We start from the raw sequence: 27,763 nt of genomic DNA on the forward strand, positions 1-27,763 counted from the left end.
TTTTCTTCTTTCAAAGAAAATCTTGTTGTAAGGCTGTTTTATTAAAAAAAAAAACAAAACAAAACACAGTGATATAAAATTCTGTTCAAAAACAAAATGAGCTATATTTAAAATCTTTACTAACTCCTCTCCCAATTCCAAATCTTCAATCCCCATGAAAGGAATCCACAAGCAGGATTAAGGCTCTTCATATAAAGTAACTTGAAAAAAAGCGGTGATAACACTGAACTTGAAAGATCTGTTTTCCCCATCGATAGTGAAGTAAGCTCTGCTATGTTACGTGTTAACATTTCCTGAGAAGCTGTTACGGGTTTACACTATTCTGAAATGTACCGTATTCTCCTCAGCTATCAATGGGAAAATGTTTGGAAACCTCCAAGGCCTCACCATGCACGTGGGGGATGAAGTCAACTGGTATGTGATGGGAATGGGCAATGAAATAGACCTGCACAGCGTTCACTTCCACGGCCACAGCTTCCAGTACAAGGTAAGGGCCACCTGCAGCGGTCATTCTTGCTCTGCTTAATAGAGTTAACTCTAGCCAAGAAGATGCTGCCTCAGGGAGATCTATGAAACAGGGACATTTTCACAACATGAGCAGCATGCGGTCTCCACTGATACACCAGCTTCCTTGTACTTACGCTGGCAGGTTTTTTTTCTGTCTTTCATAGTTCTGCTCACGCATTCTGAATGGCTGACAGAGAGGGCAGGAGAGTTCACATAAGGGTGGGCAAGGCAGCAGCGATAAGGACAAGATTTCACATTTGGTGTCTAGCAACTGACGTTCCCAGAACACAATCCTACTAACTTTTATCTTGTGAAAGCAATGGTCCTCTTGAAGATGCATTTTTTTTTTCTGCTCTTAAACTAATGTAGAAAATCCACAAGATACCAAAAAGAAAAAAAAAAAAAAAAAAAAGGGCACACTGCACAATGTATATTTCATAATCTGTACTCTTTTCTATACATTTAATATTGATGGGCTTTCAATATTATTATTTCCATAGAAATATGCCAGCAACATATTTGAGAATACTTGAACTGCCACTATCATTTAAATTCTCTATCAGCCTCCTCTTCAGCTTCCTATATACTCTCTTTGCCTTGCAGTTGCACAAGCAAGATAGTCTATAATGAATCCATGCACAAGTGAAGGTTGAAATGAGGCCACAGCTTGGTTGCTTTGTGTCTCTCAAGTGTCTGACAAGGAGGCAAGCCAGAGATATGGTGTTGGACATAGCTGTCCTCACTAATAAATGCCCTCCTTCACATTTTCCTTGATGGCCTCAGAGTGTTGAGGCTGTAAGTGAGGACCACAGATTTCACAACATAAAATGCAGAAGGATTTGATTTTGTTTTAAAATGCATCTGGTTTTCTAATATTTTGATTGGCTAAGGAAAAGCTACTGAATGAACTCTCATATTTGTCGTTTTTCTAATGAAGCACAGGGGAGTTTATAGTTCTGATGTCTTTGACCTTTTCCCCGGAACATACCAAACCCTAGAAATGTTTCCCCAAACACCTGGAACCTGGTTACTCCACTGCCACGTGACCGACCACGTCCATGCTGGGATGGAAACGACCTACACTGTTTTACCAAATCAAGGTGAATATCCAGGGAGTACCTGCAGATCCGTAACATGAGTGCAGTAAGATTCCTGCTTTATCTAAACACGGCTCCCGGGGGGAGCACTCGGGGACTGGCTGTCCTGGTGTCTGTCTTCTGTCTTTAGATAGGAGCGCTGGACTGCTGGGGCAGCGGGGCACTGGTAACTTGCCGACAGCGAGAACAGCGCTGTACAAACCGACGCTAGCTTGACAGTGTAGACACAGACAAAGCTGTGTAAGAAAAAACAATCGTTTTTTGTTTTTTTTTTTTTTGTTTTTTTTTTTTAAAACAAGAAAGCAACCATGACTTACAAATTCTAAACATTCTAAATGAACATTTAGAACTTAATTTCTTTCTTGGAGGAAACACTAACATTTTTCTCTGGAGCAACTTAAAGCAGTATAACTTCAGTCACCACCCAGAAAAGTTCTCTTTGTGATACCAAAGAAAAACTGTTCACAAAGGATCTAAAAAAAACTAAAATTAAAAATCTTTATTCCTCAACTCTTACATGTGTAAGTACAAACAGACACACAGACCACAGGAAAATTAACAATCTTCTTGTGGATACACACCAACAAAATATACAAAGAGTGAAATTCCATTACTGTAGTTTACAGCTTCTTGTTTTCTGAGTTGAGATTGTTGGAATTAGAAATGGGAAATCTAACTGGAGGAAGTTACGTACAGAATATGCCTCTTCTTTAAAAAAACAAAAGGAGCATGCATGTGCATGTTTGTGTTTGTGTGTGTGCGCATGTGCAAGCATGTGTGTGCATGTCTCTATGACTGTGTGTGCGAGTGTATGTCGTGGTCCTAGTGACAGAGTTCATGGTTTCATTGATGTTAGAGCATTACTACTATGTTCCCAGTCCAAGTCAATGTATTACAAATCCAAAAGTCACTCACAATTATACCTTATTGTAAACGAGCTTTTCATCTTTACTATTATACCAACACCTTTTTTGAAAAAAAAATATATATATATATCTATATATATATAGATATATATATATGTATCTACTAGAGTAGTTACCGGTAATACAAAACCAACTAAATAGGTAAATAAACTGATGGGTTTAATGCCACAGTTTGACCAAGGTTAAAAGTCAAAGAGGCTGAGAAAGAAAGTGAGAAACAGTATCTAAATCAGTGATTCCTAAACTGTACATTGTAACCTCTTTGGGGGTCCAGGGACCCTTTTACAGGGGTCACCTAAGAGCATCAGAAAACACAAATATGTACATTATGATTAGTAACAGTAGCAAAGTTAAAGTTATAAAGTAGTAACAAAAATAAATTTTTGGTTGGGGGGTCACTACAATATGAGGAACTGTATTAATGGGCCACAGCATTAGAAAGGTTGAGGACCACTCTCTAAATAAACAAGCTGATAAGACTAGTGATGGCTCAGCAGTTAAGAGCACTGGCCACTCTTCCAGAAGACCAGGGTTCAATTCCTAGCACCTAAAGGCTCACAACCCTCTGTAACTCCAGGTGTATAACTGTAACTTCCGTTCTAGGGACTGTGCTGCCCTCTTCTGGTCTCTTTGGATACAAGGCACACAAGTGTATACAGGCAAAACGCCCATACCAAAGGAAGGAAGAAAGGAACAAAAAAACAAAGAAAAAGAAAAAGAGAGTTAGACAGAGAGAAAAAGAGAGAGGAGAAAGAGAAAAGCTTGCTTGCAAAGAAACCATGCAAAAAAAGCAACAGAGAGGAAGGGGCACTTGAAAACCTGTGTATGCGAATGTTTCACACAGAGGATGTTGCTGCCTGCCGCAGGCTGGTCCTGCACATAGAAACACTAGAGACTTCCTTCCTTGTCTAACAAGCCTGGGTGAAGAGCAAGAGGTGACTGCTGTTTAAGGAGAGCGTGCTTTTAAAACACTAGAGAGGATTATAGGGCAAATAACCAATGTGAAAGAACATGGAGAAATTTGAGAGAATTGAATTTGACAAAAAGAAATTATACAGGACTGAAAGAAAGAATACCAGAAAAAAGTCTGACCTCCACACAGAAAAATAGGGAGCCACACATATCAGTCTAAATCTTTAAATAAGTTTGGAAAACTACATCAACTCTGCATCTCAAAAAAAAAAAAATACTGGCTTTCATTACACAGAGAAATTATATAGATATAAAGTGAAACCTTGTCACATTATGCATCAGATGACAACTGTCTCTTAAAAAAAAAAAAAAGAAATAATTAAAAATGGTCGTTATACTACCATTGTCAATTCAATGTTTCTTTTTCCCTATCAGAAGAAACACATAAAACCTCCTCTGACAAATGTAAAAAGTACTTTTATTGAACTATAACTACTCTTGTCAGATAAACTTTCAGATACAGACTATAGTGGGAAAGCTGGCTTAATTTTAAATTCATCAATTCAGACTATACACACCTGTAATTCTAAATAGTCAGATCTATTACAATACTCTGGACAATATCTAAAAACATTCATTTAATGAAGTAGAATTTTTGAAACATTCTTTGGACATAATTTAAGTCTCATATAAAAGCTACAGAAGGAGAACTAAGAATTCCCACAAGCCTTCTTCCCATACTTAGAAAGTTACAGCTGCCTTTTTGTTCTCTCTTGATTTCCCTCTCCTGCTTTCTCCTGTATTGCACTTGAAAATGTCTGCGTGCAAACATATGTCCATATATATGTATGGATATATATTTTTATTTCCTAAATATATTTTTATGTGTAACCATCATCAGTGCCTAAAATGTTTTAAAAGGTGATTTAAAACTATAGCTCTTTTTCAGATTTCAACAACTATCCCATCATACTCTTTACCCAAAAAGAAAACCCCATCTCCTACAAAGATCCAGAGGGATAGCTTCTCACTTTTGTCTTTAACATCACTGACGTGTGTTCTAAATTTAATTTTGTGTGCGTGGATGTGTTGCCTGCATGTATGTCTCGGCGCCACTTGTGTACCTGGTTGCGGTGTCTTGAAGGGGGCATCAAATCCCTTGGAAGTGGAGTTACAGATGCTTATGAGCCGGACTGTGGGTGTCTGGGAATCAAAACCAGGTCCAGTCACCCCAGTGACATTTTGTAACACAGAGCAGCCACCATCTCGTAGACTCCTCCGTGTGCGTTCACTCAGTGTTTCCTCGTGGGGCTCGGGCGATCTACTGTGGCACCGGGTGTGCTCATCCCTCCAGCGGGAGCCCTACCTCCTAACGTGCCTGTCATTGCTGAACTCTAAGCTTTGGGTTAGTGTGGTCTCTGCCAAGACTTTCCACAGCACACTTACCATTTTTCTCCTTTATGATTAATTAGAATCTTTTGCAAAGAAGAAAATAAATTTTCCTTAATTAAAGCATTTTAGAATGAGAGATTTTTAAACATGAAAAATAAATGAATTAAGCAATAATCAAAGTAACTAGTATTTTTAAAAAAGGGGGACTACATGTAAAGCATTCATGTATAGACTTTAACCATATAAAATACTATTTTAAGTAATCATCTTACAATTTCTTTTTCTATAGAGTCTAAGTCTGGCTGAAAGAAATAAATTGGTGATAAGTGGAAAAAAGAGAAAATGAGTCATAACACTGTATGTGTCACTGCTGAATACAACATTTAATGCTGGATTAGCTACAAACATTTTAAAAAAATCCACTCAACTGTTCATTTGTGAGGGAACTGGTAATGCTGCAGATGGACAGATCAACAGACTATATCATGACATGTATTTGTTCACTGGGTAACAGAATTGCTTTACAAAGTCCATATACACCTGCATTGTTAGGACTTTGCAAATAAACAAATAAAAACCAAACATTTTACATTTTGTTTTCTCAAAAAACAAACATTCTACATTTTGTTTTCTATAACCAAAAATATATGAGCAGATCCTGTCCTTGGCTGTCTTCACAGTTTCATTACAAAGTTCACTGAAGTGGCTCCAACTCTTGCCTTCTCATAAGTCCCTCTAACAAACCATGGAGAAAGGGGTTGGGGCTAAGAGTACAGAAAAGAAAAGAAAAAAAAAAAAAAAAAGACCCTAAGCTGCACTTTGTAGAAACCTGAAAAGATAGTCGAAAGAGGTTATCTGAAACTAGAGAAAGGCAAAGTCCAAGATTATAACATTTTTAAAAAATTCAGATAATAAAATAATAAATTAGGAAACTGCCAACAAGAGGACTTCAAATCAGGGTTCCACAGACACTATCGAGTAGACATTTTTCACAGTCTCACTGGGTTCATGGGCTCAACTTGAACACTACAATCCGCAACAACAGGTTACTAAAGGGCTGGAAAGCTGGCTCAACCGCTGAGAGTACTAGCTGCTCTTTCAGCTGACCCAGGCTGAGGTCCCAGCATCCACATCAGCAGTTCTAAGTCTAGAGGACCCAGCGCCCTCTTCTGGCCTCCTTGGGTACTTGCATGTACACGATGCACATACATACACTTGGGCACACACACATACATATAAAAATACATCTTTAAAACAAACCAAATCAATCAACCAGTCAATCAAACAAGGAAGTACTAAAAAGATAGATATGAACATCATGATAGTTTTTATTTTCTCATATACTGCGGGTTGAGTATACAGATATGGATAAGAATATACAGATATGAAAACTAGAAACAAGTCTTTGGATGAAAATATGTGAACTCAACAAGTCATGCTAACAGCCAGACAAGAGTCCATTCATTTACTTCTGAGAGAAGCACACCATGAGGTTCAAAAGCAGCTCAAAAGGCAAATATGCACTCTTTCACTGGGATGAAACATTACATCTTTCTCATACTTATGTAAAAATATAAACTAGTAACCAGTAGAAAAAATCTATAATAATCAGGATATTGCTTGACCAGCAAGTGGGGCATGTGAACATACTTGCAATGTATTTCTTTCCAGTGGCTCCTGGGTGGACAGGACTGTCACGCCTCCAACATTGAGTCCATGCCCTTTCTCACAACAGAAGGCTGTGTCTTTGAAAATACATTTGAATACTTTGAAAATACATTCATGGTACTTAACACTGTAATGCTTGAGAGGATTGCATAGATTGAGGTCATCGCAAGGTTCCTACTGAGATCCAGGCCCACAAAGGATAAAGAGTAAACAACAAACAACAACAACAGGAAGTACACGAGAAGACATCTTACATCTTGAAGTTTTCTTACACTCTGGACAAGTAAATGGGTTCAGGTTGTAGATTAAGCTAACAGCTACCATTACATGGTAAGGTAAGCACCTTTAGAGCAGCTGTAATAAACATTAACACAAAACCCCTGGGGTTCATTTTATCTGGGACCGAGCATTCAAAGTGCAGTCACTCATGCCACTGTAGAAAGGATACCTTCAAGTCAGTGATTTCTTCTGGCTGCAGAAAAGAAGGTAGGGCAGGAAAAATGCTGCAGCTCCGTCTTCTGGGAGAACATTCAAGAAATCCCTCAGGTCCAGTCCCACAGCCACAACTGACAGGGTTTCTGTTTGTGGAAAAAGAAGAATGAATGCATAAGTTACAACTAAAAGTCTCTCTTTTTTAACCAATTTGCTCTTTTACCAATTTCCTTCAAGTAGCAAAATGAATTATAAAATTAACAAAATAGAATTATAAAAAAATCTCTTTAATCCACACATCACAGTTCGTAATTCTTAATTTATCCCTTCTAAAGCTGTTCAATATTTATTTTGTATTTAACTCTTGGAATTTGAATTACTAATTCAATGGTAGATTGCTACATTATCTTTTAGTAAATTTCTACCATTTACTGATGAAAAATACTATCACATGGATGCTGCCTCAATGTTGAAACTACAGTTAATACATAATGATTGTTTGCTCATTAATTAATACCATTAATTACTAGAAAACATTTTCTACATTTCTACATTTTCTTTTCTATAATGAGATTTTCGTGTTATTAATAAGAATACATGTTTTATCATGAACGTATACCTTTCTGCTAACTAGTAAAGTGCTCTAATAATCATTTCCAATATTAAGGATTCTAATGGGGTTGGGGACACAGTCAGCAGCAGTGCCTTGTATGCACAATTTCCTAGATTCGCTCCTCAGCACCAATAAAAGAGAGCCAGGTGGCATGGGCGGGGGTGTGGGCAGACATTTCACAAAGACAAGTAGACAATTTTATGTTTCTCTTACTACACGGTTGGTGTTGCCCCGTGCCACCCTGCTAACGGTGCCTTCAGAGAGCTCAGCACCCAGCAGCTCAGTTGGTGTAGTGCTTGTCCCACAAGCTTGAGGGCTCCCACATGCTGCAAGCCATAACCCTAGATCTGGGAAGGCAAAGACAGGCAGACCCCTCAGCTGTCCAGCCAGTGCAGCCTGATTGGGCAGCTGCAGGTTCCATGTGGCTAGCCCCAGTGAGAGATCCTTTCCCAAAAAATAAAATAAAATAAAATAAAAAAGGATGATGGCTCTTGAGGAACAATGTCTTGTACATACGTACGCAAACATACCCTCACTCACACCACAAAAATAAATAATAAGAATGCCTTCAAGATCTTGTTCTCCTAAGAATAATGTTCCTGGCAAAGCTTTCTTTACTTCTACGTCTGCTCAGATTCCAGCATCATCTCCTGCGTGATCCTTACCCATTTGCAGGGCTACCATAAAATCCACTTAGTCACCTGTCGACCTAAATCATCATTCACACATGGGATGGCCGGCCCTGTCACTAAGAAATTAAAGAACTCTACAGCAGTGACATATGGGAAGGATTTCTAGCTTTGCAAAAAATCAGGGTCATCTGAGAAGGGATGGAGACTCTTCAACCTAAATGCTGAGTGACTTTAGGAATGCTCCTTAGGGGCTGGAAATATAATGCCACGGCTAAGAGCACTTGCTGCTCTTCCAGAGGACCCTACTTTGGCTGCCAGCATCCATGTCAGGTGGCTTACAACCTCGTTTAATTCTAGTTCTAGCTTTGACGTGTTTGGTCTTTGAGATTACCTACGCTCATGTATATATACCCCTATCCGTGCGTACACACACACACACACACACACACACACACACACACACACACACACGATTTAAAGTCCTGGTACCATCTGCTAGCTTCCAGAGTTCCTTTGAGAACACAACAGAATACTTCTCTCACATATAAGATGATCTTAATAAACAGCTGCCACTAACTGATTTGCAAAACCTGTATGGAACACATAAAATATTAATGTCTTCCTTTCAAACGCCTTACTTACCTAAATGTGGAGCCTGTCAGTAGTAGCCTGGCTACAGTAACTTTCACTTGGGTTAAGTACTGAGCAGTTACAAAGTCAACAAAAATATCAACACTTTTCAACCCTTTTCTCCCACCAGTGAGACCTTAATATAAACTGTAATTCTAAGAATTAGGTCAACACCTTAAATTTGTACAGTATTCTAAAACCTCCTCCTATACCTTATTTGGTTTCTTCCTGAATCCCTTACTGATTTTATTTATTTAATCCAGGCCTCATTCCAAAGAGGATACATTCATAGGTGGGGTGTGTGGTTCAGTTGGGGAGACTGAAGCTAAGAAAAGATTAAAACAGGGGAAGGAGGGGCCCAGCAAGATGTCTCGGCAGTTAAATGTGTGCGCCATACAAGCTTGACGACGTGGGAGGAGAGGAGCGGCTCCAAAGTTGTTTTCTGACCTCCACACGCGCATCGCAGCATATGCAGACATGTGTGCACACACAACAAACAAGTAACAAGTGAAAGTGTGGCTGAAGGCGCGGCTCAGTGGGAGACGTCCCTGCCATGTAAACATAATGACTGAGAGCCTCAGAACCCACATAAAAATCCACGTGGGCGTGGTAGCCCATCTGTGACTCCAATGTGTGGGAAGCAGGAGAGAAGGATTTCCCAGAGCAAGCTGGCTAGCTGGCATTTTAGCCAAAACAGCAAGCTCCAGGTGCAGAGAGACACTGCCTCAATCTGTACGGTGGACAGTAATCAAGGAAGACACCGCATGTCAACACTGGACTACTGCAGGTGTCTGCACGCTCACGTGTGCCCAAACACATACACAAGTATGCACACTACACACTTACCTATGCAGACACAAAAAGATGAAAATGAGCTGCTTTACTCCACTCACAAGCTCCCGAAATCTACAAGTTATCTAAGAACGATAAATCTGTATACCTAAAACCCTCCAGCATGTCTAAAATACACTCACTAAATGCTATTAGTCACTTTATTTTTAGAATATATTACAGTACTAGATTAAAAAAATGAAAGTAGTGGGCTGTAGGAACACTGGCTTATCTTGTAGAGGACCTGGGTTTGATTCCCAGCACCCACGTGGCAACTCACAACTCTCTGTGACTCCAGTTCCAAGGAACCCGATTCCTTTTTTTTTTTTGGTCTCTGAGGATAGCAGGCATACACATGAAGCACATACATGCAGACAAAACACTCACACACCTAAGACATGTAAATAAACAGAAATAAATTAAAAAATAATAGTTCGTTATTTCAAGGTCAGTAACAAATTCTTCCTTACATAAGCCACCTCTTCACTCTCATTCCAATATCTCAGCAGAGTGCACTGGTTCTCAGCCGGGATGATTCTGTTGAGTGACACCTGAACACCTGGAGATATTTGCATTTGTCATTGCTGGGGTGGTGATGATACACCCAAAGATGCTGACTAACATCCTTGATATGATGGGAAGGAACCCTTCCCAACAACAGTAACTCTCCAAAGCAGTAAGTTTGAGTACTAAGACCACAGTGAAAAGATAAGAAATCTTCAGGTTCCTAAAGGTGTCACTTAAGTCACTATCTGCTATCTTCAACCTGATCTTCTTGTGGTTATACTCAACGCTATTCTCTAGAAGGTAAGAACTTCTCCTTAATCTAACAATATTTACAAAAACAAACAAAACAAAAACTGGCTTGGGGCTGGTGAGATGGCCCAGCAGTTAAGAGCACTGCTACTCTTCCATAGGTCCTGAGTTCAATTCCCAGCAACCATGTGGCACCTCATGACCATCATGCTCTCTTCTAGCATACTGGTGTACATACAGACAGAGCAACTCATTCATTAAAACCAACCCAACCCAACCCAACCCAACCCAACCCAACCCAACCCAACCCAACCAAACAACCAACCAACCAAACAAACAAACAAAAAAAACAGCAACAACAACAAAAAAACTGGCTTATTCCAGATCCCTTTGTAAATGGCAGATCAGGACTCAGTTCCAAATCCTCAGACTCTACTTCTGAGTTCTTCTCAGTGTACTATAGCTGCCAAAAGGAAGACCACAAAGAAATGAGACTTCAATAAAAACCCACAGACCCTTCCCTACAGGAAAGCAGGGCTAATAAGGACGATGTACCACAAAAATGAAGGAAACTCTGTACCAGCCCTTGAGATAAAATGGTCAATCACATGGAGCACTCAATGCTTTAGCATCAATCCTGTGTGTGCACACACAGAGAAGCCTATTTAAAAGTGGATAAATTGGGCCTGGTGGTTGATGGCACACGCCTTTAATCCTAGCACCTAGGAGGCAAAGGTAGGGGGATCTCTGTGAGTTTGAGTCCAGCCTGGTCTACAGAGCGAATTCCAGGTCAGCCCAGGCTACACAGAGAAACGCTGTCTCGAAAAAAATGAAAAAAAAAAAAAAAAAGTAGAGAAAGTGGAATATTTATAGAAATAATGACAGATAAGGTAAGGACAGACACCATGCAGGTATAAAATAAGAAACGATGAAGTTGTCTTGTGAGATGGCTCAGTGGATTAAGGCACCTGTTAGGCAGTCTAAAGACCTGGGTTTGATCCCTAGGATTCATGTGATGAAAGGAGAAAGCTGGTCCCCAAAAGTTGTTCTCTGATCTCCATATACACACTATGATGGCTTTTCTTGGTTGTCAAATTAACTAAAAATTTAAGCAGCTGGCCACAAATGTGAGGGATTTGTAGTTAACTGGATCATTTGAGGTAGGAAAGCTCATCTTAAATTCAGATCACTTGGGGTCAGAAGGCTCACCCTAAATATGGAAAGGAAGAGGAAGACCCAAGCCTTTGCTCTTTGCCTGCTTGCCATGGCTCTTGCTGACAAGTTCACTCCTTCACTGGTATCAGAGTCTACCTATGTGGGATTCCGGTGTTTATTAAGGACCAGCTGAAACATCCAGCCTCCTGGGCTCAACAACTACTGGATTCCTGGGCTTTCTGTTAGAAGACTGACATTGTTGGAATAGCTGAACCACAGCCTGTAAGCCTTTCTAAGAACTTTCCTTTATACATACACATACGCAGATAGACAGATAAAGATCTAGATACTCATTCTATCACTTCTGTTCCTATAGAGAACGCTAACCAACACACACACTGCAGCTTGCAAGCACGTGCACACATACGTATGTACATGTCATAAATAAACATAAGTTAAAAAGTTTCTTGGAAAGGAAGGATGAAGACTCTGTTGATTAGATAATAACACTGCTGATATGTGAAGATGGAGGAGAGCTGTAAGAGCAAGTAACTGACCCCCAACCAACCCTACCCTTTTCATAACCTCAATAGTTAACACATGCTAGGACAGAAAAAGAAAAACATACATCAAGATTGACAAATGAATTATAAAAACCCAAATAATTACAAGGCTGCAGAAAACTGTAATTCACCTGTTCAGGGTTAAAATCCTTGAAGAACTTACTGATCTTTGATACTTAACAATTAATTTTACTAATCTTAATTTCCCACATGAAGTAAATTAAAAACCTAAGGCAGTTTAAACTTCCGTATTTTTTTAAATATTGGAATTATGAGGTTCTATTAGAATAATCCTGTAATAGTCTGGAAATATTAACTTCTAAGGGTATCAGCCCTGTGACTAGAGATGCTAAGGGACAACATGAAAGCTGAAGACACCCTGATGACTCCTTTGCCCTTTCTCTTGGCATTACGAAGGCAACAAACAAGCCTAGAGAAAGTGGGAACTTGTTCAAGTTAAAATTGCGTGTAAAATTCAGTCATCAAAAAAAAGGGAGCTTTACCTTTTAACAGTGACAGGTAAAGTTGGTGTTTCTCTCCACCACACTTGACTTTCTGACAAAGTTCAGGCAGCAGTTTTTTCCACCACAGAATCTATCTTAGGGAAAAATGAATTCATTTTAGTTTGGTGCATCTTATCCTCAGATTTCAAATGAAAGTACGAGAAGGAGAGAGCACATAGAAAAAAATATATCCTTTGGCTAAGGAATCACTGTTATCATAACAAACATTTTATCAGCAGCTAGACTTCTGAAGAAACTAAAAGGCAGGCCTATAGCTTCAGGTACACATGTACACATTTATTTTCAAGGAAAAATGTGAATATGTCCTCCTTCTATCTTAAAGCAAGCAGAAAAAAAAAAAAAGCTAAAACTCTAACTGTTAAATCAAAGACTAAATACAGAAGAGGAATGTTTCACATTGTCTCCCACATCTTCGAATAATCACCAATCTTATCTGAAAACAAGAACTCTTTAAAGATGATATATATCATCTCCATGCATTTTAATAGCACCTGAAAGTACTCAAAATGTCTAACATTAAACATGCCTGCTCTTTGGACACACAGCCACATAAAGCTAGACTAACTAAACAGTTCTCATTCTGTAGATAAGCCAACAAGTTACCAAATCTTATCACCACTGATGAGGACACAATCTGAAATGCATACCCAGTGGTCTTCTTTCAGTTCCTGATTAGCATATGCAATGACTGCCTCTGGGCATCTCTCTAGCAATGTGTCTATGCACTCCTCATACTCTTGCAAGCGTGTACGACACAGAACATGAACACTGAGGCCAGCAACAGTGTCTTCTGAGAGTGGCTCCAGAAGTGGCATAATGGAAGCTATGTCAAGTGAAGGGCTACACATGAGAGACTACGAACAAAAAAGTGAAATGTTATGGAATGAAACATCCCAAAATAAAACACAACATGCGGCATTTTTTTTTTTAAAATAAGATCCCACTCTGCCAAAAAAGGAAAGCAAATGGAATTTTAGAGAACATGAATACGGCCCTGAAGTACTTGTGCTGAAACACTAAATAATCTGAAATTCAGCTCTACTTTAAAGAAATCTGTTTAATACAAACCAATCATCTGAATTGGGACTCGAACCTAAGGATATTACCAACATGTGGTCAGAGATTTTTGCCCCATAATGTTTGGTACAAGTATTCATATCAATGAAAGATGACAGGTGATGTCCAACAAGAGGAACCAGATCAATAAAATACAGCACATACTTCATGGAACACAAGAGAATAAACAAAATTATACTTCTAAAGGTCAGGTAAGGAGAAAATGAGACAAATAACAATACTGAGCAAGAATGACTTAAGATAAAATTGTATGCAAAGTATGACCAATGTTGTAAAATTGGCACAGTGTATAAAACCTTTATAGGAAGATCTCTGGAAGAACACTGCAACTTGAAGCAGAGATTAGTTCAGTGCATGATGGGGTAAAACAAAGTCCTGTTTGTTTTAACAGCTCCTTGTCTTTTCCAAAATTTAAGTAACAATCAGGGAGAGAAAGAGAAAGAGAGACACAGAGACAGACAGACAGACAGACAGACAGACACACACACACACACACACACACACACACACACACACACACAGAGGCTATCCTCATTAGCACTAAGTGTCACCTTAACACCTAAGAGTCTCAATGGGCTAACTGCCTTTATTAGTTTGGTCTGTGGTATGTCTGTGAGGTACTATCTTGACTGGTAATTGATGGGGAAGGTCCTGGTTCACTGCGGCAGAACTTCCCTGAGCAATTGGTCTTTGGCTGTATTAGAAAGCTGGCTGCCCAACGCAGCTACCGCCCAGGCCCAAATACAGCTCTGAGTTGTCCCACCCAGCATCCACCTCATCAATGAACTGGTGGAACCTGGTCCAGCAGATCCAAAGCTGCAGGATCTCCATGACACAGGGCAACAACAGGGTATCCGCGAGGAGACTTGGTGAGGTTCCAGGATTGATGGTGCAGCAGAAGCCAGAGGCCTCCAAGCAGACCAATGGCTCACTGAAATGAACATTTGCAAGTTAAGATGTGTAGACAAAAGGGTATACGGAGTGACACACTGTAGACTAGAGCTTCTAAGATGAGGTGCTGCCCCCTTTCTGTTTGATTTTTGTGTTTTTTTTTTTAATTTTTTTTTTTTTTTATTTTGGGGGGCAGTTTGCAAGGGCAGAGGGCGAATACAAAGGAACAGGGAGGGAGATGAGCGGGATTGGGCTGTATGATATGAAATTCACGAAGAATCAATACAAAGTTAAAAAGAAAAAAGAAAGAAAGCCAGTTAAGCATGAGCCTGAGATAAAACTAGAAAGCAGCATCCAACATGGTTTCTGCTGTGCTTCCTTGGCTGTGAGTGAGCTCCGTAATTGGAGGTAAGGCTACATGGAATAGCAGGCAGTCTGGCCTTCAGGTTCCTGCTTGAGCTCCTCCCTGGACTCCTCTAAATGACAGACTGTAATCAGGAAGCAGAAGCCAAATAATCCATCCCTCTCCTAAGTCGCTCACTAGAACAATAACTGCAAAGAAACTTTAATGTATTTTTTAAAAGCAATTCTGTGGTGAGGAGATAGCTCAGTAGATAAGAAAACATGGCAACGAAGCCTGGTGACCTCAGTTTATTCTCTGGACCCCAGATAAGAGAAGAGAGAAGTGAGTCCCCCAAGTTTTCTTCTGAGTTAGAAACATACTGTGACACGCATCTTACTGGTTCCCCAAATAACAGCAATTTCCTTTTAAAGTGATTGCTTAGGACCTAGTCATTTGTGTCAACGGCACCTGCTGAATACTGAATGACAGGCACTGACATTACTTCAATATTCATAAATTTACTAGTATTTTCCTTTTAAGCAACTTTACTAGTTTTTTATTCTTTATTTTTAAAATTCTATAGCATTTTTCATTCTACCACCAAAATAATGTCCATTTTCCCTTTTCCTATTAAGAGATATAGCTTAATTTCTTTTTCTTCATCTTCTGCTACAGCATTGTCTCAGAGTTACAGGATGACCTGGAACATCTTCCACACACTCTTAATCAGCATGATTATGTTATCCCAAGTATCTACCAAGGAGTAGCCAGGAAAATAAGGTTGGTATATTTTCTTATCCCAAGCTAAATAATTTATCTGAAAGATTTCCTAGTAGTACGATAGCAAAGATGAAATAAGTGGGACTCTCCAACTCATGGTGTCTCCCACCAAGGAAGGAGGCACGGATTACTTGTCTACTGGCCCCAGATTAAATGGGATAGAGGGTATGGCAGGAAGAGAGAAAACCATGGGTACCCAACCACGGCTGAAATGAAACTAGTCAAAAGAGCACAACGTGGATTACTTGTAAAGTTTTACTTCATTTTAGCTACATTACTAAATATATTAAAAATCAGTATAATAAGAAACACTAAACAATACTTAGCCAGGCATGGCATCACATCTTTTTAGCCCAGCACTAAGAGACAAAATCTTGAGGAGCTCAGAGTTTGCTAACAATGTGGGCCACACAGTGAATTCGAGGTTAGCCTGGCTACAGAATGAGACACTGTCTCAAATAAAGAAATACTCAGCAAAACTATCACCGGACTAAAAATGGCCCAAATACCATACAATACTGTTAAGGTTGGTTTCTTAGACATCTTCATTTTTTTCGGTACTGAAAATCAACTCTCTCTACCCTTAGCATATGTACTATGTATTCCATTTTACTACCAAGATCCCTCTGCCTGAATTCTGATTCAGCAGATTTCTCTGCTTCTCTACTTTTACAGGACATGAGATGGGGTAGGAAGCAGGACAATCTGGGAGAAGAGCAAGATAAATATAGTAAAGAGTAGTCATGCTGTTCTCTCTAACCTATCAATAATTGCTCTCTAACCTACCAATGACTTACAGATCTTATACTAATGATTGTGCAAATACGCCCCTACAGTAACTGGGGAAAACAGACAAACATACCAAAACACTGGGGTTGGGAAGAAAGCCACAGTTTTGAAAACATTCTCAGGTAATTTTAAACCTCCAACACCTCTAAATAGGAGCCAAAGAAATGCTTTGGGAGCTCTGATGGTTATTGTTCTTAATGACTGAGATTAACTGATCTATGGATAATCTTAAAAGATACAACTAGAAAAGGATTTAGAAAAGTTTAATCAGTGAATTTTCCATCTTTAAGAGCAAAAGTTCCCAGAAAAACAGAAACAAACAAACAAATGGAGAAAGGAATATGCAGAAATTGAGGGCATTATGAAAAGACTAAGAAGCAGAGACACAGATGAGAAAGAAGACTCCCATGTCAATGACATAGAACAGATTTACAAAATAATTATAGAAAACTCTCCAACTAAGGAAAGATAGAACTATACAGATACAAGAATCACAAAGAACACCAAACAGAACAAGAAAAGAAATTCCCTATGGAATATCAAGTTAAAACACTAAACATACAGAACAATGAGGATACTGAAAACAGCAAAAGAAAAAGCACAAGTCACATATAAAGGCAAACACTTCAGAACAGCTGCTGATGGAAACTGAAAGCAGACAAGTCTGGTGCAATGTACCCCAAAAGACCACAGATGCCAACCCAGACTAGTTTATCCAACAAAACTATCTGCCATAATTGAAGAAAGAAAAATCTCTTCATGATATGAAAAGGTTAAATGAATTTATGTCCACTAAGCCAGCCCCACAGAGAATACTAGAAGCAATACTTCATACTGAAGAGAGGATAAGCAAATCAAAGATGCCACATAAAGAAAACAGATGAATACGTCATAACGGAAACAGAGAACACAAACAGAAAAAAACAACACACACACACACAACAAAATTATAGCAATCAACAAATCCTTTTCAATACTAACTTTAAGTATTGGCTTCAACTTCCCAATCCAAAAAATTTATTTTAATTGAATGGATTAAGTGACAAAAATCCATCTTTTGTTACCTTACATGGATTTTAAATGATCACTGAAATATATATATAATATATTATATATAATAGAATATAAATATATTTATATATAACATATGTATATTATATATAAATATATTGTATAAATATAAATTTATACAAAAATATATTATATAAAATGTAGGAGTGCTCTATCTGCATGTACAGCTGCATGCCAGAAGAGGGCATCAGATCCCAGTATAGATGGTTGTGAGCCACAATGTGGTTCTGGGAATTGAACTCAGGACCTCTGGAAGAGCAGACAGTGCTCGTAAGCACTGAGCCATCTCTCCAGGCCCCTGAGTTACACCTTTTGACTGTGATTATAAATGTGCTTTGAAGCTTTATCAGTAAAGAGTTCATAGCACATTATAATGACAATGTTAATACATCACTGTTTGTGTGTTCTGGGAGGACAACGCCCGATGCTATCTACCACATTTACAGCTCATTTTCAGACGGGAGCAATAAAATGAACAAATAAGCAGCTAACACTTCAAGACTTTCACTGTCACACAGATACTAGAGATAAGAGACAATCTTTTTTGGTGATATATTGTGGTTAACTAATAAATTTACTGATCCTTTTGTGTCAACCTCCCACATGCTAGAATCACAGGCATGTATCACCATGACCAATTCTGATGATTTTAATAGACTACAGGCCACACAGTATGGAGCCCGACTCTGAACAATCGAACCTACTGATTTTCCTCCCCAGCCCATCCCAACTCAACAGCTGTCTCTTTAATTAATAGTTACCACATTTACACCAATTCCCAAAGTTTAAGTCAGAGTTGCACACGCAAAAGCTTTCAGGGCTCTAGCAACATGAAACAGCATAAAAGCCGTTGGGTATAAGGAAAACAAATTCAAGACCTAAGCATCTGGGTGGGAAGCTATGGAGATGAGAGCGGTGCAGACTGATAGGCTGTGCACTGCTCAGACAGGAGAATCAACGCCTGTCAATCAGGCCTCCAGAACAATGCAGGCACAGGGGGCCAGGCTCCTGGATGTTTCAAGAGTATCTATCATTCAACTCAGAATGGCTAGTATGAAAAGACTGATTTTTCTTATTTGTAGCCAGCTAGAGTGAGTTAACAATTAACAAAACAAAAGAAAGGCAAAAATTACATTCAGTCCTTGGGCCAACAACTGATATTAAAACGTAAACACATTTAGCCCAGCCTGATCTACATGTCACAAGCACAACAGTTACAGTCAGAATTCCTATATCATATTTGTGTCCCACAATTCCTTTGAAAAATTCTCTCCTGGGGTCAGAGAGTGGTTGGGATGGGTAAGAAGTCGAAATTGTGTTAAGCCACATCAAACAAAGCTGACGCTTACAAAAAAGATCCCTATATATTTGTACACTTTTTCCCCACAGATGTTTTCAAGTACATCCTGAAAATGAAGACAGTTACGCAGCTCATTTACCTGCAATTGAGACCAGCCTTGCAGCTCAAATGTTTCATCCATCAGCAGTTCTTGGCAGAAGCCACGATTCCAAAGCTCCTGAATGTGATCACTTATAGATTTTTGTACCCAAAATGCTATATTCTAAATTAACAGGAGATGTGATTTCACACCATATTAAACTGTATACTATATTGTAATGTATTGAATATTTTAAAAGTAAAAGAGACGTTTTTATTTACCTGTAATTTTAAAAGGTCTTCTGTGTAATTTTTATCAGCTAAGGAACCAGACGTTATTAAGACATGTACCCATGGATAGATTAAGCCATAATGACTGCAGGCATTTATCTGAAACATTACAGAAATCCATCACAAGCCAAATATAACAATGGTAAAACAAACAATTTCTTCATCCATTCATTAATCCTCTGCCACATCTCAGACTTACTTACATACTTTCCTAGGAAAAGGAAGTTTTGCAGAATGTTTTCCCCAGAAAAAAGTTACAGTATCATTGCTTCTACAGCAAATAATCTATAATAAATATTTCCTAGTATTTTGAAATTTACAAATATTCTGCAGAGTGCCTTCCAGAAAAAATGAACAGCACTGATCTTAAGAGCAGGATGGTTCCAAGAACTGCGACAGTTGCCTACAACATACCTGAAGCCGGACAGGTATGCCCCCAACAGGACACGGAAGCCCAGTGCAGTAGTCCCTGGCCTCAGGCCTTCTACATAATCCCACAGCGCTGAGTTCAGATGTAGCAGTGTTTTGCAGAAAGCCCCCCGTGTGCTGTGACAGTGCTAGGCGGTAATAGAGGAGTGGGAGAATATTCTTTACTTTCAGGGTGTGGAATCTGAGACACACAGGGTCCCCTGTGTAGCCCTGACTGGCCTGGAACTCACAGAGACCCACCTGCTTCTGCCTCCCCAGTGATAGGATTAAAGGCATTTGCCACAATACCTGCCTTCTAGGCAGTAGTCTTTAAATATTTATTTATTTACTTGTGTCTGTAGTTTTGTGTGTGCACATGTACAGATCAAAAACAATATTCAGGAGTCAATTCTTGCCTCCTACTGTGAGTCCCAGGGGTAAAACTTAGGTCCCAGACTTGGTAGCAAGGCCTTATCTGATAAGCAATCTCAGCAGCCCTAGCTGTTATTCCTTAGAGTGAGAAAACTATGTAAGATGTGGGTAACTTCAGTGATAGGCCCGTTGTAAGCATTAAAAATAAGGTAGGGGCTAGGAAGATAGCCTCAGTAGGTAATGAGTTTAACTCACAAGAATGATGACCTGAGTTTGAGTCCCAGAACCTGGAAAAATGTTGGGTGTGGTGGTACAAGTTTGTAATCTCAGTGCTGAGGAGGCAGAAGGGAGGACTCCTAGGGCTCTCTAGCCAGCTAGTATAGCCTACGTAGTATCCCTCATGCCAACGAGAGATTCTGTCGCAAAAGAAATGGACAGTATTCCTGAGAATGAACCTGAGAGTTACCTGTAGACACCAGAGAGAGGGTGTGCATTTGTGCACTGTGCAGCTCTCTCTCTCTGTGTCTTACAAATAAAACAAAATTAGGAACAGATTAACGCAGCACACGGTGTATGCATTTAAGGTACTATTTCATCATCTTACCAAGTCCTCTGCCGATCTCAATGGAATGGTGTCAGGACACTGCTTCTTAGATAACCTCCAGATATACTGAGCTGTGAGCTTGAAGAAGAGTTCCTGAAATACCATGTTTGAGACACAAGCTACAAGCTGAGCTTCCCAGAAGTCTACCAAAAGCTGAGGAATTGTGTCTTCTTCCTTTCCACACAGTACCTTGAAAACAGGGCAACCCACATAAGTGCAAGGCCAGTGACGTGACAACAGAGCCATCGCTCCACTATGTGGTCATGCAACTTAGGATTTTGTCTTGACTGCCGTGACAAGAGCAAAGTTACACATTTTTTTTTTTTAAATAAAATACAGATTCTCGGTTGCATGCATGAAATTTCTCAAGAAACATTCTTTTAATCTGTATGTTTACATTATAAATTGATTAGACAGAAGTCTGTCTTCTCAATGATGAGTGAAAATTTACTTCAGTTCTATTCCCTACTCTCCTTTGGTTTCTATCAGATCATTCAGAAAAATTGTATTTTAAGCTCGACAAACCTTAAAGAAAGAATCTGCTTCTTCAATTCCAATTTTACTATTCTGCTGTAAGCCCAGCACTGAAGCCACAAGCAATCCAGGCTGAGTTTCCTTCAAGTGACTTGCAAATTCGGTAGGAACAATCTGTCCCTTCCACTGTTGAATTAGCAGCCGAGGTTCCAGAATGAAGCCACTCACCAGCTTCATCTTCAGATTAAGAAAGAAATGTTTCAGTAAAATGTACATTGCACCAACATTACTCATCTCATACATATATCCTAGTGCCTTCATGATTTAGGGGACAAGTTATTAACACTGTATTTTCGGCTTTTAGCCACAAAAACTAGCTCTTATTCCTCAAAAGGATATTATTAGCTGTCTAGTATAAATTATTAATATATAACTAAACTTACAGATGTTCCATTTTTGTAAAGAGTTTTGAATTAGGAATATGTGTGTGTTTATATTCTAAGTCTTTTCAAAATTGTGGAAAGAAAAATCTGATTTTCAGAGTTCGACTCTTCAAAGCAGAAGCTCTGATGCTAACTTGTTCTCCAGGCAAACCATATTCTGATACAATGATGATTTTCCTGTTTTAGAAAACATGGTTACGTTGTGACCATTTGACCAACCAGGCAACAATAACAAGGCCCAGGCTCTAAGGTCACTCTGTTGCTCAACTGCAACTATATAATCACAAACAAATTATTTTAGCTCCGTGTCTCATGCGTGTAACAGTTATAAAACTGACCTCAGTACTAAACAAGAATTAAATGAAATAAAACATGCAAGTAACTTAGGGTAAGCCTGGGACGTAAGTACACAAATGATCCCCTTGCCTCCACCTTAAATGATTATCATCTTTGGCCTCTGTCTACAAATGATCCCCTCTCCAAAAGAAATGACGGTTCATCCTTTGGAGTAGCATTTAAATATCTTCAACTCCATGGTATCACTTGTGATTTTCCTGAGTAGAGAGTGCTTTTGTACCCACTGAACTCCTGTGGCTTACAGTTAATATCCTTTTTCTATACTTGAGAGAAATCATTGCTTTGTTGTGCCTTTAGTGAACACCTACTCTAGTTTCTGCCTATGGGCTTAGTTTTTATAGTCTTCTGTACAAAACACTGTGGTGGAAGTTTTGGTGTCTTGTTATGTAAACATGTTTTTCTTTATCCCAGGTGTGGGATACGGGGCTGCTTCAGACTATCCACAGCAGCAGAATATTTGCCTCATGCAGGTTTTGGAAGGGGCGTGATCTTTGCCAGCAGTAGACAGTTAATTCTGGGGACTCTGAGTGGGAATAAATGCCAGAGCCCAGAGAGGGAAGGGGGCCTTCGTGGAAGATGGCTGCTGCTGCTCCCCCTGCTGTTCCTGGTTGCTGCTGTTGCAGTTTGACAAGAAGAAGTTGGAGATACCCTATGAATATTGGACTTGCCCCAAGGAACCCGACAACCCTAACCAGCAGGAAATAGGCAAAGAGAACTATGCTCCCTCTCCCCATTAAACTTCTTTCTGTCCTATCTAGTGTTGGAAGGGATTAGGGTGAAAAAGGGAGGAAAAGGCATTAAGAACCAAAATAAAATAAACCCCAAATAAGCAGATAAAAAAGTAAGCCAACAAAACATAATATTCTGAATATATGTGGTACTTCAATGAGAAAAGATCTTTCAATATCCACTGCTGATATTTAGCAACCTTATTTTTTTTTTCATTTGCCAGATCTAAAGTCCCATCTAATACTGTCTGTTACCTATTACTAAGAAACCATGAGCTGCAAAGAAGCCAGGAGAGAGTCACGCCGCAGGACCTGCTCCTGTCCTCTTTTAGACTGTAGTTAGCATGGTACTCTACCTCTGAATGGCTTTTCATTTCACTTCTGTACGTGTCAAGATCTCCCATTTTCAAGGCCACTGCTGCCTTAGTCAATGCCACTAAAACAGGGTTTGAAAATCCACAAGTATCCAGCTTCCTTAAATAACGCAAGGCAGTTGAAGGATCAATATTCTTCATAGAAGGGCTCGTGAGAACATGAGGCAGTTGCTTCGGCTCGGCCACATGAAATATCTGAGCCACTCTTGCTGCTAATTCCTTTGATGAGTATGAACAGAGAACAAAAGGTTAGTCAGTAGGAAGCAGTACAATCAGAAAAAAAAAGATATATGTATACAAAGGCAGTAAATAATATGTTATTACTGAGAAACACAGTTGTCATGAAAATATTTGGAAGACCAGAAATGATCTGACATGATCTGTCTGCAGACATAAAAAAATAAAAGTAGCCGGATGTGTGGTGCACGCCTGTGATCCTAGCACTCAGGAAGGCAGAGGCAGGTGGATTTCTGTGAGTTAGAGGCCAGCCTTGTCTATAAAGTGAGTCCAGGACAGCCAAGGCTACGCAGAGAAACCCATCCGGGAGGGGAGGGGAAGAAAAGTAATAAAAAATATATACCAATTTGTGACCAACATTTCTAATTTCAATCACATAGGAGAAAATATTGTACTTAAAAGTCTATAATTTAGGGCTGGAGAGATGGCTCAGTGGTTAAGAGAATGGTCTGCTCTTCCAGAGGTCCTAAGTTCAATTCCTAGCAACCACATGGTGGCTCACAACCATCTATACTGGGATCTGGTGCCCTCTTCTGGCATGGAGGTGTACATGCAGCTAGAGAACTCATACATAAAATAAATAAATCTTTCAAAAAGAATCCTACAATTTAAACTACAACTTAGTTCAAAATATACTCAATAATATAATTCAGGAGAAAATTTACTTCCCTCAGAATCTCCAAGCATATGGTCTTTCAACTTCCAACTGTGTTTAAAATACAAAAGGGACTAAAAATAATTTTTAATAATATTTTAAAAGGTCTCTGGCCCTTAAATGAAATTTGGATGCTTACAAAATAGGGCAAATGGAGTTGAAGAAAAAAAAAAAACATCCTGCACAGGAAGGCAGGGATCAGATTATGTCCTTCACTTCAGAAGAGATGTCACTGTCACTGGGCAGGTCCCTCAACACTCCCATGCTGAATACTGAGGTAATATGAGAAGGTGACCCCTAACTTATTTTCCAAGTTATAATTCTAAAATCATTAAAAAAGTAAAGGGCAGCCGGGCATGGCAGCACACATCTTTAATCCCAGCACTCAGAAAATCAGAGGCAGGTGGATCTCTGAGCAAGTCCAGAACAACCAAGGGTACACGAAGAAACCCTGTCTTGAGAAAAACAAAAGAAATACAAACAAACAAAAAGTAAACAGCATACTAATTTTCTGGAAAAAAAAAACAACAAAGAAAATACTTAGAACTTGAATTCTAAATATTATTAACTAAAACACTTATTAAAGTGAAAAGTTAAAGAGAGAAGCTATAATTTTATAGGAAATATATTCACTTCACTTAATTCTTCATCCAGGTTTTCATAAAGTGAGTGATTAATATAAAATATTAATCCTCTCTCATATTTCTGTGATTCATTCTCTCTTGTCCAGTCCACACGGGCCAAAACTTCAGCCAGAGACAAACCAGACATCTTATAATATGGCAAGGCGAGGTGGGATTGCTCAGTGTCAAGCCTAAAGAGAGAGAAATTTTAAGGGGCTTCAAATGCGCATTTCTACATCACCTACTTAACAAAAGATAATGGTTTCCAAAGACATAAGCCTTACAGTTTGGTTTTATAAAGTCATTCCAATTAACATTTTTTTCTTGAGCATCATCAAGGTAAAAAAGCAGTCATTCATTGAGTGAATTTTAATATTTAGTTAGCCTCTAAAATAATGGTGTTTATAGTTCAGTACAGTCTCTTTCAGTCACTTACAATCACTTACACGGGTGAAGTAAGCCTGTGAAACACTGCCTACCAAACATTTTCATAAACACAGTTCTCAGAGCTGGAGAGCTGGTCCTGCCCCTCACTGGCTGAAGCACTTGGGAGAGCAGGTCCTGCACCTCACCTGGGCAGCACAGTGGAGCTGGCCCTGGTGCCAGGGACACAGGAGAGCTGGCCCTGGCCTTTGCTGGCTGCAGCAGTGGATGAGCTAGGCAGGGCAATGATGGAGAGCTTGCCCTGGTGGTGAGGGTGCAGGAGAACTTTGGTAGGCAGCTACCACCCAGATCCAGATACAGGGCTTTTAGTTGGCACATGCCAACATCTGCTCCATCTATGAACTACTGTAGTTCGTGAAGGAGCTGATCTAAAGCTGCAGGATCTCCTAATACAGGGCAACAACAGGATATCTCAGAGAAGTCCCAGGGTGGATCCATTACTGATAGTGTAGCAGATGTTCAAGACGGCCTCTAAGCAATGACTCATTGCAAGTGAAGATGTGAAGACAAAAGTAAACTTTTAATACAACAGTTTCCACAACAAGATGGTTTTTTTGTTGTTGTTTGTTGTTTTTTTGGTTTGTGTTCTTTTGTGGGGAAGGTTGCAAGGGCAGAAGACAGATGCAAAGAGACAGTGAGAGGAGTGGGATTGGAGTGCATGATGTAAAATTCACAAAGAATCAGTAAGAATTAAAAACAACATGGTTATCAGAAATAAAAATCTCTACTGACTTTGGTATACCTTTATGGCATCATGAAAACACTGACTACTAATATTAAGATCTCAGACTGCTTCAGTTACAACCCTCACTCAAGCTAACAAATAACAAACAAGTACCAAAGATATCCTCAGTTCTTTTTCCCTCATCATGTACCCTCAAGTCATTAAAACAAAAATAAAATAGAGCAAAATAAATAAATAAAAATAAAAGCACCTCCAAATTGAAAAGTTAGGTAGTGTGTTTATTATTCCTGTAACAAACTATGACACTTTCAAGACACTGGATAGTCATAGTCCTTTTATATCTCTAAGCCTACCACAGTACCTGGTCCATAGCATGCATTCAACAACTGCTTGTGAAATATATGAGGAAAGTGAACCAACTCCCAGAGATCCAGAAAAACAAAAACAAAACAAAAAAGACTGGTAAGCACATGGAAAATTCTGTAACAAAGCTTAAGAGGCCTCACTCACCGGCTGTAACAGTCTCCAAGGTGCCCACAGCTTTCCTTAAAAGCTTCTAAGAGCTCTGCTTTCTCTGCAGGCTCCAGCTGACTGCCGTCCATCAGGGCTGCTCTCACTAACAGATGAGCCTCGCTGAGCAAGTGGATGCAGCTCTGGGTTTTCACAGTCTTATAGCTGTTACTGTAGTCTACCTGAAACAAGAAGACAAATAGCTCGTGTCTCCAAAGAAGATGGCCAATTTCCCACCCTATCCCCACTCTTAAGAACTTCGTTACATTTTGTTATTAAAATTAATATATGGTATGTTACACACTAAAAGTAAATACGTAAGTGGTTGCCCCTTGTCTTAGTTTGCCTTTTATGGCTGTGATAAAACACCGCCATCAAAGGCAACCTGTGGAGTAACGATTTATTTGGCTTTCAGGTCACAGTCCGTCACTAATGGGACCTGGAGGTAGCAACTGAAACAAAGACTAGAAAGGACCACTGCTAAGGCTTGCTCCTCCTCTTTTTTAGATATACATAATAAATTTTATATGCACGAAAGCTTGAATGTTTTGTGCGCATGTATGTCTGTGTACTCCGTGAAGGTTGGGAGGTCAGAAGAGGGCATCAGATCCCCTGGAACTGGAGTTATGGACAGTTAAAAGCCACAGTGCAAGTGCTGAGAATTAAACCTAAGCAAGTCCTCTTAACCACCGATCCATTTCTCCAGCCCTCAGTTTGCTTTCTGATACCACCTTGAACCACCATCCCCAGGGTTGGTACTGCCCCAATAAGCTGGGCCCTCCCACATCAATCATGACTCAAGAAAACATCCTACAGATTTGCCTGTAGGCCAATCTGATGGAGGCATTTTCTTCAATAAGGTTTCTTTTCCCAGATAACTCTAGTTTTTGTCAAGTTGGAAAAAAAAAAAAATCTAACCTGGTCATTTAGTAGGGCCTTAGCAGGGAATTTTGTTTCTCCACAATCTATGGGCCAGTTTAATACACACATGATTATAAACATTACTTTGTTAGGAGCTTAAAGCACTAAGAAATTCCAAATAATATAGTTACCAATAATTTATTCCCAATTTGATAAGGCTTTCGAACATACCTGAAATAATCAAGTTCTTCTTTAAAGGCCTATGACAGCTTTTGAAAACTACGAAGTCTCCCCTGCTTAGTTTCACCTGGTTTAACTATATCTATTCCCACAGCTCACAGTAGGCTTACAAAAACCATCACTAGCTAAAAACCTCATTAATCAGAATCATGAGACCTCAGGAGTCACATTTAGATAAGATCTAGGACTTTCCAGGACAAAGTTGATATAATTACTAAAAATATCAGAGACAAGTCAGTCAATACTTAACCATACTTGACACCACCAGTGAGGTGACAATGGTCATGATCTGCTTCCAAGATGTGACACACTAGAAAAAATGCATCGTTTTCTGGCTGAGAATGTACAACCAGAATCTTATTATGGAAAAAAAGTAAGAAAGTTATGAACATTCACAAGCCAGACACAGTGGCACACGCCTGTAATCCCAGCACTCTGGGATTACACACACACACACACACACACACACACACACACACACACACACACA

General features: G+C 39.4%; 2 protein-coding genes across 4 annotated transcripts in view; one reads left to right on the plus strand and one right to left on the minus strand.

The window, feature by feature from the left end:
* Cp (ceruloplasmin) overlaps nucleotides 1-15,729 on the plus strand; it is a 54,830-nt gene extending 39,101 nt beyond the window's left edge. The window contains exons 17-19 of one of the 2 annotated variants that reach the window (XM_055626068.1): nucleotides 348-487; nucleotides 1,445-1,607; nucleotides 15,625-15,729. In XM_055626068.1, the coding sequence (XP_055482043.1) occupies nucleotides 348-487; nucleotides 1,445-1,607; nucleotides 15,625-15,716 (395 nt within the window). In that variant the 3' untranslated portion in view covers nucleotides 15,717-15,729. Of the gene's footprint in view, nucleotides 1-347; nucleotides 488-1,444; nucleotides 1,608-5,123; nucleotides 5,424-15,624 lie in introns of those variants that run through there. The other variant, XM_055626067.1, reaches the window with a different exon arrangement.
* Nucleotides 6,145-27,763, minus strand: part of Hps3 (HPS3 biogenesis of lysosomal organelles complex 2 subunit 1) — a 40,452-nt gene continuing 18,833 nt past the window's right edge. The window contains exons 9-17 of one of the 2 annotated variants that reach the window (XM_055626069.1): nucleotides 26,173-26,354; nucleotides 24,544-24,724; nucleotides 23,001-23,237; nucleotides 21,168-21,353; nucleotides 20,643-20,831; nucleotides 19,250-19,357; nucleotides 13,286-13,492; nucleotides 12,618-12,708; nucleotides 6,145-7,080 (exon numbers count right to left, since the gene is read on the minus strand). In XM_055626069.1, the coding sequence (XP_055482044.1) occupies nucleotides 6,953-7,080; nucleotides 12,618-12,708; nucleotides 13,286-13,492; nucleotides 19,250-19,357; nucleotides 20,643-20,831; nucleotides 21,168-21,353; nucleotides 23,001-23,237; nucleotides 24,544-24,724; nucleotides 26,173-26,354 (1,509 nt within the window). In that variant the 3' untranslated portion in view covers nucleotides 6,145-6,952. Of the gene's footprint in view, nucleotides 7,081-12,617; nucleotides 12,713-13,285; nucleotides 13,493-19,249; nucleotides 19,358-20,642; nucleotides 20,832-21,167; nucleotides 21,354-23,000; nucleotides 23,238-24,543; nucleotides 24,725-26,172; nucleotides 26,355-27,763 lie in introns of both variants that reach the window. The other variant, XR_008722291.1, reaches the window with a different exon arrangement.

Source organism: Psammomys obesus, unplaced genomic scaffold, assembly GCF_907164565.1.
Source record: "Psammomys obesus unplaced genomic scaffold, mPsaObe1.curated_primary_1811, whole genome shotgun sequence".
In the NCBI taxonomy this organism is placed as follows: domain Eukaryota; kingdom Metazoa; phylum Chordata; class Mammalia; order Rodentia; family Muridae; genus Psammomys; species Psammomys obesus.